The sequence below is a fragment of the Chiloscyllium plagiosum genome, chromosome 2 (genome assembly GCF_004010195.1).
Source record: "Chiloscyllium plagiosum isolate BGI_BamShark_2017 chromosome 2, ASM401019v2, whole genome shotgun sequence".
Taxonomy (NCBI): domain Eukaryota; kingdom Metazoa; phylum Chordata; class Chondrichthyes; order Orectolobiformes; family Hemiscylliidae; genus Chiloscyllium; species Chiloscyllium plagiosum.
This window is the reverse complement of record NC_057711.1, coordinates 132,378,944-132,390,606: the sequence shown is the minus strand read 5'-3', so window position 1 is coordinate 132,390,606 and position 11,663 is coordinate 132,378,944. Positions and strand designations below refer to the sequence as shown.

At 40.7% G+C, this 11,663-nt stretch overlaps 1 protein-coding gene across 2 annotated transcripts in view; it reads left to right on the top strand.

Annotated features, from left to right (window-relative positions):
- The window catches only part of pum3 (pumilio RNA-binding family member 3), a 47,208-nt gene extending 35,941 nt beyond the window's left edge, over positions 1–11,267 (top strand). The window contains exons 15-17 of one of the 2 annotated variants that reach the window (XM_043718526.1): positions 2,137–2,224; positions 8,498–8,588; positions 10,767–11,267. In XM_043718526.1, coding sequence (XP_043574461.1) covers positions 2,137–2,224; positions 8,498–8,588; positions 10,767–10,899 — 312 coding nt within the window. In that variant the 3' untranslated portion in view covers positions 10,900–11,267. Of the gene's footprint in view, positions 1–2,136; positions 2,225–8,497; positions 8,589–9,945; positions 10,630–10,766 lie in introns of those variants that run through there. The other variant, XM_043718532.1, reaches the window with a different exon arrangement.
- Positions 11,268–11,663: the final 396 nt, after the last annotated feature.

Genomic DNA, 11,663 nt, shown 5'->3' with positions numbered 1-11,663 from the left:
AAACACTATATAGTACAAACAGGAAGACAGCTAACAATCCGCATCCATGAACATCAACTAGCCATGAAACGACACGACCAGCTATCCTTAGGAGCCACACACGCAGACAACACGGAACACAAATTTGACTGGGGCAACACTACTATCATAGGGCAAGCCAGACAGAGAACAGCCAGGGAATTCCTAGAGGCATGGCATTCATCCACAAACTCCATCAACAAACACATCGACCTGGACCCAATATACCAACCACTACAGCGGACAGCTGAAACTGACAACCGGAAGCGGCAGGGACAGACCACTATAAACACCGGAGGAAACATCAAAGAAGCGCTTCGCAGGAGGCTCCCAAGCACTGATGATGTCGCCTAGCCAGGGGACGAAACGTTTGCAACAAAAACTTCCAGCTCGACGAACAGAACCACAACAGAAACACACTTAACACATGGGCTGGAAGTTCTGCTGTTTCATGGAAAGACAGTCAGGAATGTATTGGAAAGTTCATCAAATGAGACTTTGTGGGTAGTGCTGAGGAGTAAGAAAGGGACAGTGTCACTGTTGGGAATGTATTGTGGACACTTGAATGGTCAGTGGGCAGGCGAAGGGGAAATTTGTAGACAATTAACCTGAGATGTGTACAAGCAATAAAAATATAATTAGGGATCTCAACTTGCCCAACTTTAGTTGGGATTGTCCTGGTATAAAAGATTTAAAGGGGGCAGATTTTTTGAAATGCATTCAGGAGAGCTTTTTTTATATCAAGGTGCTACAAGAGCCTTGCTGGAATTAATTCTGGGGGGACAGAGCTGTACTGGTGGTTGCAATGGCAGTGGGTGAAGATTTTAATAATAGCAAACGATACACTGTACGTTTTAAGTTTGTTCTAGAAAAAGAAAACAAATTGGTCTGCAGAAAAAGGTTTTCAATTGGGGAAGGCATATTTTATTGAAATAAGGAAGGATCTGGGGAAAAGAGACTGGGGAAAGCTACTTCTGGGAAAATCGACAAAATGTGGAAGGGGAGGCATTCACATTCTGTGCAGGGTGAAATATAGCGTAGAGAACCGTAGAGGTCTGTGAATATTCATGACTGGCTAAAAAGGAAAGAGGCTTTTAACAGGTACAAAGGAAGCAAAATAACAGAGGCTGTTGCTAGGTATAGACGGTGCAGAAGAGATCTTAAAGCAATTAAGAGGGCAAAGAGAGGCCATGAAAAAGCACTGGTGGACCCAAGGTATTCTACTCTTCGAGGGGAAGAGGATAACCAGGAAAAGGATAGGGTTTGTGTGCGGAGCCAGAGGACTTTGATAAGGCATTAGAAAGGTCCTTCACATTTGTCTTCACTTTGGAGACTGAGCATTTTGGAAGAGAGACTATGAGGTTCCTGAATAATCAGTGGTTGAAGGAATGTATCCCTGAAAAATTAGATGTTTCACTTTGGAAGAATAACAATTTAAGGGAATACTAAATAAGTGGCAGGACATTAGGAAGCTCAGTAATAGAGGCATTTTGAGATGTTTGTCCACAGGTCCCTGAGGCAGCAGGGCAGTTTATTAAGGTGGTTAAGAAGGTTTTATGGCCCCTTGTCTTTTTCAGCTATGGCATAAATAATAAGAGCAGTGATGTCATGTTGGATTTGTACAGAACTTTGAGTCGGCCACAGCTGTAGTGCTGTGAGCAATTCTTGTCACCTCACTGTCGGAAGGAAGTGATTGCATGTTGCCTGGGATGGAGCATTTGAACCATGAAGAGAGTTTGGATGGGTTTGTGTTGTTTGTTTTAAAACCGAGGAGGCTGATGTGTATAAGATTATCATGGACATTGTGGATAGAAAGCAGTTGTTACCCTTATTTAAAGGGCATAATGTTTAATTTTAAAGGCAGGAGACATGAGGAAAATATTTTTCATCCAACAGGTGGTGGGAATCTGGAATGCATTGGGAGGGGAGTTGATGCGGGAAACTTCACAACCTTTTAAAAAGTACTTGGATGAGCACGTGAAGTGTCGTAACACTCAAGGCTGTGGGTCAGGTGCGAGAAAGTGGGCCTAGTATAAATGTTGTCGGTGCAGACTGGATGGGGCAAAGGCCGTCTACTGGACTCTGTGGTTCCATGATTCTTTCTGTTCCTCATTTCAGCTCCATATGGTAGAGCACCCTGCAGGGCACCTGGTTCTTAAATGGTTAATAGAACAAGATGGAAAGATGGAGGAACTTGGAAAGCCAGGTAAGAGTTTTATTTTGAGGGTGTGGACGTACAGCTCAGGGTTGTGTCATTAAGTTTAAACACGTTTTGTATAGTGAGACATCATGTAACATCAACGTAGACCTATTGCACTTAGAGTCATACAACATGGAAACAGACCCTTCGGTCCAACTCTTCTGCGCTGACCAGACATCCCAATCTGACCTGCCATTTGGCCCACATTCTTATAACCATCCAGATGCCTTTTAAATGTTGTAATTGTACCAGCCTCCACCACGTACTTTGGCAGCTCTTTCCATACACACATCACCCTCTCAATGAAAAGTTGCCCCTCAGATCCTTTTTAAATCTTTCACCTCTCACCTTAAACCTGTCTGTTTTAGAACATAGAACATAGAAGAATACAGCGCAGTACAGGCCCTTCGGCCCTCGATGTTGCGCCGATCCAAGCCCACCTAACCTACACTAGCCCACTATCCTCCATATGCCTATCCAATGCCCGCTTAAATGCCCATAATGAGGGAGAGTCCACCACTGCTACTGGCAGGGCATTCCATGAACTCATGACTCGCTGAGTAAAGAACCTACCCCTAACATCTGTCCTATACCTACCCCCCCTTAATTTAAAGCTATGCCCCCTTTTGGACTCTGCCCAAGGAGAAAGACCTTGTCTATTCACCCTATCCATTTATAAACCTCTATAAGGTCACTCCTCAGCCTTTGAAGCTTCAGGGAAAGTGCCCCAGCCTATCCAGCCTCTCCCTGCAGCTCAAACCCTCTGGTCCTGGCAACATCCTTGTAAATATTTTCTGCACCCTCTCAGGTTTTAACATGATCCTTCCTATAGGAGGGTGACCAGAATTGTACGCAGTATTCTAAAAGTGGTCTCACCAACGTCCTGTAGAGACACAACATGACCTCCCAACTCCTATACTCAGTGCACTGACTGATGAAGGCAAATGTGCCAAATGCCACCTTCACCCTCCTGTCTACCTGTCACTCCACTTTCAAGGGACTATGTATCTAGGTCTCTTTGTTCAGCAATACTCCCCAGGGCCCTACAATTAATTGTATAGATCCAGCCCTGGTTTACCTTACCAAAATGCAATATCTCTCATTTTCCTAAATTAAACTTCATCTGCAACTTCTCAGCATATTGTCCCATCTGATCAAAGTCCTATAGCACCTTGAGATAATCATCTTCACTGTCCACTACACCACCAGTTCTGATGCCATTTGCGAACTTACTAACCATACTTCCTTTATTCATATCCAAATCATTTATATAAATGATGAAAAACAGTACTGAACGTTGTGGCATACCACTGGTCACAGGTCTCCACTTTGAAAAGGAACCCTCTACCACCACCCTCTGTCTCCTACCTTCAAGCCAATTTTGTATCCAGTTGGCTAGCACACCCTAGATCCAGAATGTGATCTAACCTTGCTAACCAGTCAATGATGCAGAACCTTGTTGAATGCTTTACTGACGTCTTCTCCACTCTTTCTTCAATCTTCTTGGTCACGTCTTCAAAAAGCTCAATCAAGTTAGTGAGCCACAATTTCCAATGCAAAAACCAATGTTGACTATCCTTAATCAGTCTTACCTTTCCAACTACACACAGATCCTGTCCTCAAAGTAAGGCTAAACCAGCACTGGGCAAAACTAAGCATCTGTGTGTGCTGGAAAATCAAAGAAAATCAAAACAGTACTTCCAAATTTTCATTTCAGAATGCCATACGTGTGGTACTGTTTGAATGCGCTTTGTATCAAGTCCAATCCTAAGCTAATTATTAGCTTTCAGTAAAAATATATGATGCAGTGAAACTTGTACAATCTGTAAGGTAAATCTGCAACAGTTGGAAATGAGGCATTTTGCCTTTCTTCAATATTTAGATCACATTCTCAAAGGACTTGCCTCAGCACGAAGCTGAAAATATTAACAAGTGGAAAATTGAATATTAATAGCCTTCATTTTCTTTGATCTGAACTCGTTCCACTCTCTGATAAGAACTAATGTTGCCTTGAGCTCTGATGAGTTTTAAAAATGCTAAAGAACTTGTGCCAATAACAAGCAATTGTGTTTTGCCTTACTGCATGATTACCATATCCAGCAGCTGTGCCATTCTCCAGTGGGGCCATCAGATAGGGCTGTGCTTTATTACTCTAACAAAGAGAACCATCTCTAGCCTTGAACCAAGAGCTAATTACTCAGAAGTCCATGTTGCTTGAACCAGCCAGACAACTTTTACAGAGTTCCATTGGGATTCTCCATCTGCCAAAACTAGGTCATCATTCAATCCCCATGATCCCATTGTTACTATTTATAGATCCTACTTCCACACAGCTTAGCAGTAAACCAACGTTTCCCAAATCCAGAGCATTGCTTCTGGTCCAAATCGTTTCTGCTATCAAGTTTTGAGAAGATCTGTACCTCAGATTGAGGTTCTGGATGTAAGTTTGCTCACTGGAAGGTTTATTCAGACGTTTTGTCGCCATACTAGATAACATCATCAGCGAGCCTCAGGTGAAGCCCTGGTGTTATGTCCCGGTTTCTACTTATGTGTTTAGGTTCCCTTGGGCTGGTGATATCATTTCCTGTTCTTTTTCTCAGAGGGTAGATGGGGTCCAAATCGATGTTTTTGTTGATTATAATTCTGGTTGGAATTCCATGCTTCTAGGAGTTCTTGTGTGAGTCTCTGTTTGGCTTGTCCTTCAGAAATCTGGAGAATTAAACAAGACAGACTTCCAAAAAATGAAACCAGACGGATGAAACACACCATGCTTCTTCGGATTACCCAAAATTCACAAACCAGGAGTCCCCTTCAGACCCATAGGCTCGCTACCTGGAATACCAACATACAGACTAGCCAAGGAACTAGAAGACCCACACCACTCCATTCACTCCACCCAAGAATTCCTGAAGACCATCAAAGACACCAAGATAGAGGAGGATGAAATAATAGTCTCCTTTGATGTAACAGCCCTGTTCACATCCATCAACATCAACGTGGCCAAGGGAACACTGACTACACTATTAGAAGAACCAAAGACACATACACTAAACACCACCAACTTCAGGGTGTAGGTTTGCTCACTGAGCTATAGGCTTGATATCCAGATGTTTCATTACCTGGCTAGGTAACATCATCAGTGGCGACCTCCAAGTGAAGCGAAGCTATTGTCTCCTGTTTTCTATTTATATCTTTCTCCTGGATGGGGTTCCTGGGGTTTGTGGTGATGTCATTTCCTGTTCGTTTTCTGAGGGGTTGATAGATGGCATCTAGATCTACGTGTTTGTTTGTGGTTGGAGTGCCAGGCCTCTAGGAATTCTCTGGCATGTTTTTGCTTAGCCTGTCCCAGGATAGATGTGTTGTCATTAGCAAGGGCAACATCATTAAGCTGGTGGACCTATGCCGTATCACCCACTTCACGTTTAACAACAAAACCTACAGACAAATCAACGGAACACCCATAGGATCTCTGATATCAGGGTTCTTAGCAGAGGTAGTAATACAGAGACTCGAACAAACAGCTCTGCCAACCATCCAACCCAAACTTTGGGTCTGCTACATGGATGATACCTTTGTCATTGCAAAACGAGACAAATTGGAGGAAACCTTCAAGACCGTCAATAATATCCTTACTGGCATAAAATTCAGTAAAGAGGCGGGAATCTACAACAAACTGCCATTCCTAGATGTCACAGTAGAGCGAACGCCCAATGGGGAACTTCCAACCAGCGTCTCCAAGAAAACAACACATACGGACCAAATACTGAATTATAGAAGCAATCATCCCAACACCCACAAATGAAGCTGCATTAGGACATTGTTTCAATGAGCCACCACACACTACAGCACAGAAGAACTACAAAGAGCAGAGGAACATCACCTACACAGCGTATTCAAAACGAGCGGGTACTCAATAAACACAGTCAGCCGATTTCTCAGCAACAAACCCAAATAAGCAAACAAAACACGTCCAGAAACCCTAGCCACTCTCCCCTACATCAAAGACATCTTGGAAACGACTGCCAGATTACTCAGACCTCTTGGCATCATGATAGCCCACAAACCACCAACAGATTAAAACAGCAGCTAATGAACTTGAAAGACCCTATACAGACAACAAGCAGAATGAACATAATTTCCAAAATACCGTGCAAGGACTGTAACAAATACTACATTGGACAAACAGGCAGAAAACTAGCCACCAGGATACATGAACATCAACTAGCCACAAAACGACATGACCCTCTCTCACTAGTATCCTCACATACAGAGAGGAAGGACACCACTTCGACTGGGGCAACGCATCCATCCTAGGCCAAGGCAGGCAAACAGGGACATGCACGAGAATTCCTAGAAGCATGACATTCCAACCGGAATTCTATCAACAAACGCATCGAGTTAGACCCCATCTACCACCCCCTGAGAAAAAGAACAGGAAATGACATCACCAGCCCAAGAAAGCCTTAACACATAAATAGAAAGCGGGACACAACACCAGTGCTTCACCAGAGGTTCAATGATGATATTACTTAGTATGGTGCGAAACATCTGAAAACGAGCCTTACAACTCAATGAGCAAACTTGCATCCATTTACGCTATATTGTTGGCTATTTCCTCCTCCTCCAATAACAAAGGCACACTTAACTTTCTGCAAATTATTGTCTCATTTCTAGAACAAAAAAAGATGCAAACTTCACCATATATCTAATCAAATAATCGCAACAAATATTTTAAATTTAAAAGAACTGTTGATTGATGATTCCAAAAATGATGTTAATCAATAATATACATTGGTAAATTATACAGGTACTTGAGATTTTGAAGAGTTTTAACCATAAAATCCAAACCAGCAGAGCAACACTAAGGACAATTTAACTTCATAATTGTGACCATTGATTTAATGCCAATGCCATATTGTTCATCCCAGTATTTTGTTGACTGTGCTTAACCAGCATAATTATATGGATACTACAAGATTGCTTGGCAAATTTAAATGTTACTGTATTTAATGCATCGTAAATGAGTTCCATTACGCAGCTAGCCCCCAGGCAGCAACATGAGAGAAATAGTTTTTAGTAATTTAATTACTACGGCATTAGGCATTTTTGCTTTACTCCGAGATGTTCTACGTTCGCTTTTAGGACTGGTTGTACTTGTTGTAATCAATGGTTATAGATTTTCTTCAATAGCTTTCCAGCGCTGGCTTAATTTCTCCAAGTGCTCAAAGATTTCAACTTTTGACTGTTGTCACATGCTTTGATGTTCCCTTGCTTGATTAAACACACCATTCCAACTTGAACTCAATTCTTTACTGACCGTTTCAAAGTGCTTCATAATTTTCTGAAGCCTTGCTTAAGAGCTGACTAGCTGACAAGTGTGTCTTTAAATACTATGTTTCATCCTCAAGTAATCGTGCGTGAATCGTGATCAACCAAAATTTATTCAGTCATGTGAATATTTTTCTACGCTTCAATTAAATGGGAGCCTATGTCAAGTCCAGTTGCATTGCATTATGATCGTACAAAATAGTAGCAGTGAAAAGGTCACATGGTCCCTCGAAACTGCTTCCCCGGTTGATATACTGTGGCGACAAGTCTGCTTTCCTATCTGTATCCTATACCGTTTGACTCCCTTGTCAATCATGAATCTACCAAACTCAGCTTTATAAATATTCAATGACCCGACCTCTCTGGGAAGAAAATTCTCGACTGACAACTTTCAGAAGATGCTTTCTCCTCAATTCAAGGCCGGTGGTCAATTACATTTGTTCAAAATGTTAACATATGAATACAATTATTAAACTTGGAAATGGACATACACTTTCCTCTTGAACTTGCATTAGGTTATGCCATTTACTAACAATGTATAGGTATTTACGCTTTATAATGACAGCCATTTGAAATTAAAGTGAGCAGGGTATACATTCCCATTATTCAAAGTGATGTTGGTTTTATTTTAAAAGAAATACCTTTGCAAACCTGTCCCCCTGAGACAACTGGAAGAGAAGATAGATTACACTGAGAGTCTTTGTAGTGTGTCTTCTTGGGGCGTCATTATGGCCAGTCAATTAAACGAATCATAGCAGTTAAACAATTCTGTTTATGTTTTTGACATACTTATCATAGTAAAATAATCTGTTTAAGGATCAGTTGTGTCATAAAAATGGGAAACCTTTGTTTGATAGAGATGAAATGTAACTATTCCAGGATATGACTTAAAAGGCCACAACACAAATACCTGAAGAAAATTACTTAATAAATTTAAAATTTTTATTATAGAGTGCTTTGCAAAGACATTAGTAGAACGTGTTGGAATGGAGAGTCTAAAATCCTGGGTGCAGGTAAACCGTGGAGCTATTGTGCTTTGTTGGTAAGCATTAAATTAAACTCCAATTCATGGTCACATGATTTCTTTGTATGTTAAATAACTTAAATGTTTATAGATCAGATTGTGTATGTCAGATCTTTTAATAATAGAATTGGAAAATACATGGTCTTAGTGATGTGTGCTCTTGAAATGTGCAGAGATGTTCGAAAGAGATTTTTACAATATGCTAAATGGTGAGTATTCCAGTTGGAGATAGAGTAGGATTAGGAGGGATAACAACAGATTCAATTGAGAAGGTCCAAAGAGATTTTTGAAAGGTGAGGAAGATTATGGAGATACCATTGGGAAGATCTGTAGAATGCGTGTGCTTTGGTGTTTGACTTAGAGTACATAATCTAAGTGGTTTGCTGACCATAATGGCCACTGCTGTCCACCAGCCCCACCTTACTCCTCTCTATAATGTTGCTGCATTAATATCCTGATGGGCAAAGGTAAAGGTAAAGTGACCGTGGGGCTTTAGTACTGCTCTCTCATTACAGAGAGATGATTGTTAGTGAGTTTAATCTGAGGGTCAGTACGCCTAAGGTGAGGGACAAGGTTGATGGTCTATAACCTGGTGTTGTGTGATTTTTAACTTCAGCCAGTGAAGGAATTGAACCCACGCTGTTGGTGTCACTCTGCATTGCAAACCTGCCATCCAGCCAGTTGAGCTAACGAACCTGAAAGCCAACCAGCCAATCATTGCCATATGCGATTGGAGCAGTTCAGGTGCTGGCCATTCTGCGGTAAATGATTCGCCTGCCATATCCTGAAGAATTTTCCATCATCTAAATGGCACAAGTCTGGAGTATGATGCAATACATTTCACATTACACAAGTTGTGTTGGGCTGCGACAGTACTCAAGCTTGATGCTCTCTTGAGGCATTGTAGTTTGCTTTATCTGCACTACATCAAATTCACTCTGTCCACCATCAGTTTACTGTGACTGATTTGTATCCTATCCATCAGATGTGGTGGAGCAACTCGGCCTGGCTTTCCCCACCAAATCTTCCAAGCTCCAGAGTATAAAGTAGACTGTAACATGATTACCCCTAAGGTTCTGCTCCTAAATTGTTTCCCTCCAGAAGCTTAATGCTCTCGTTCGCTTCTCATTACAGTATGGAATTTTATAATATCAAGTAGCAGCTACTTTCTCAGTGATGATCAATGTGTTTCATTGTTTTCAAATCAAGATTTCAATAAACTTTGCTGTGTATCTTGTTACAACACGACAGTCAGTTGAATCAAAACTGCTTTTCTCCTCTGTATTGGCAATACAGTAACTGGCAGAGCGAAATTAAACATCAAAGAAATGTAATTAATGTTTGTGATTTTAAATCGAATAATCTTTGTTTTCAGTCCTAATCGAGCAGAAGACAGAAAAACAAGTGTCAAGGGTTAAACACCAATAAAAACACAAAACTGGCCGAATTACTTCAGTGTTTTTCATGATGTGTTGTTCCACAGGCATCGATAATTGTTCCTCGTTTGATTTTCCACAGGCATCGATCAGGCCCACCTTTTCAGTTCACCCAGAGGAATTTGGTCGTTCTTATGGCTTACTTTTTATTCTTGGAACATCCAGCAGCTGCTGATGGGCAGTTCCGCAGGGCCTTTCAAATCTTCATGTTGTAATAATGACACCCAAACCCCTTCTCACAGAAAACACAGTCCAAAACCCAGTTTAAACTCTCGCTGCTCCCTGACAGACTGACCATCTCCTCCGCAAGGTTCCAGTCACCGTTCAACATCTGCTTGAGCATAAGGTCTCTCCCAGACTTGATGGGACCAATTCCCAGGGACTGACCTCATTAACAGCCAACTTTTGCTATCTGTTTAAATATAATGTGCTCCCCGGGGTCGAAGGTCTGTTAAATCTTTTGATCAAAACCCAACCTGCAGTTAACTCCCAGGCCTCGTCTCTCAAACCAACAGCAGTTTTATTTGTGTTCTCGTCCTTTTTTCAAAATACAAGCTGCTGCCCATAGTTCAAAGGTCATTTTCAGTTCACAGCTCCATGACAAAATTGAGAAAATAATGAAAACTCAGCAAGGGTTCTAACAATTCAAGTAATTTCAGTTTGTTTGGTGTTTTGTTTTTTTTCCAATGAATTGCAGGAAACAGCTTTTGCGAAATTGTTTTGACTGTGAGCTTTAATGTTTCTACATTGCTTTTTTCAGTCTTGTTCAGAGTAAGAATGAAGATGTATCCAAGAAAGTAAACAAAGCCCTCAAGATGCTCATTCCCAAGTTAAAGATGGTGGAAAATGTGAAGGGTGTAGAAATGTTGATAGAAAAATTGACTGCCGAGTGAAGATGGAAAATATTGTGCCTCAGTAAGACAGCTCAAAATGTTTCATACGTATAAAATGTAAAGGAATAATAATTTTAAAGGAATAGTAATTTGTTATAGTAACATTTTGCATCAGCTATTTTCAAGCTCCTAAATTCACGTTTTGCAATTGAAAACATAACCAACTGATTTCTGGCCTTTAACAACCAATATTTCTATGGGAGGACTTGAACAAAACTGTTGGTGACACAAAGTAGGCAATGCCATTCCTATTCATACTGATAATATGAATCATGGTTGCAAAAGTTTCTGCTGTGGACTTTTTAAAAATTGGTTATCCCAAGTTGTTTTTTTTTATACAATAAAATATATGAAGTAATTGTAACATATACCATTAATGACATGAAAAGAAGCCTTTCTGTATTCTTACTGCACCTTCTTGCGATATTGTCATATGACTCACTCTTCCCATTTCTTCTCCTTATACTCCGAAATGAAATGTTTCATCACATACACTTTCAAAACAGATTGGAATTTCTTCTTGTCCCCTGAGAGAATTAGATGCAACTTTCAGTGTATGAATCCACATTTATCCATATGGATGACATTGGTAACTTCGAACAGCGTGTGACATTCAAGACCAACATGTGAAAGGAAATTAATTATTTTCATTGGTGCTTATATCTAATATTTTAGATTTTAACTATTTGCCTTTTAACTGTGTAGTTGGATGCAGGGTTAAGTTCACCTTCAATAAGAAGCTATCAGAGATATGTAAACTCATT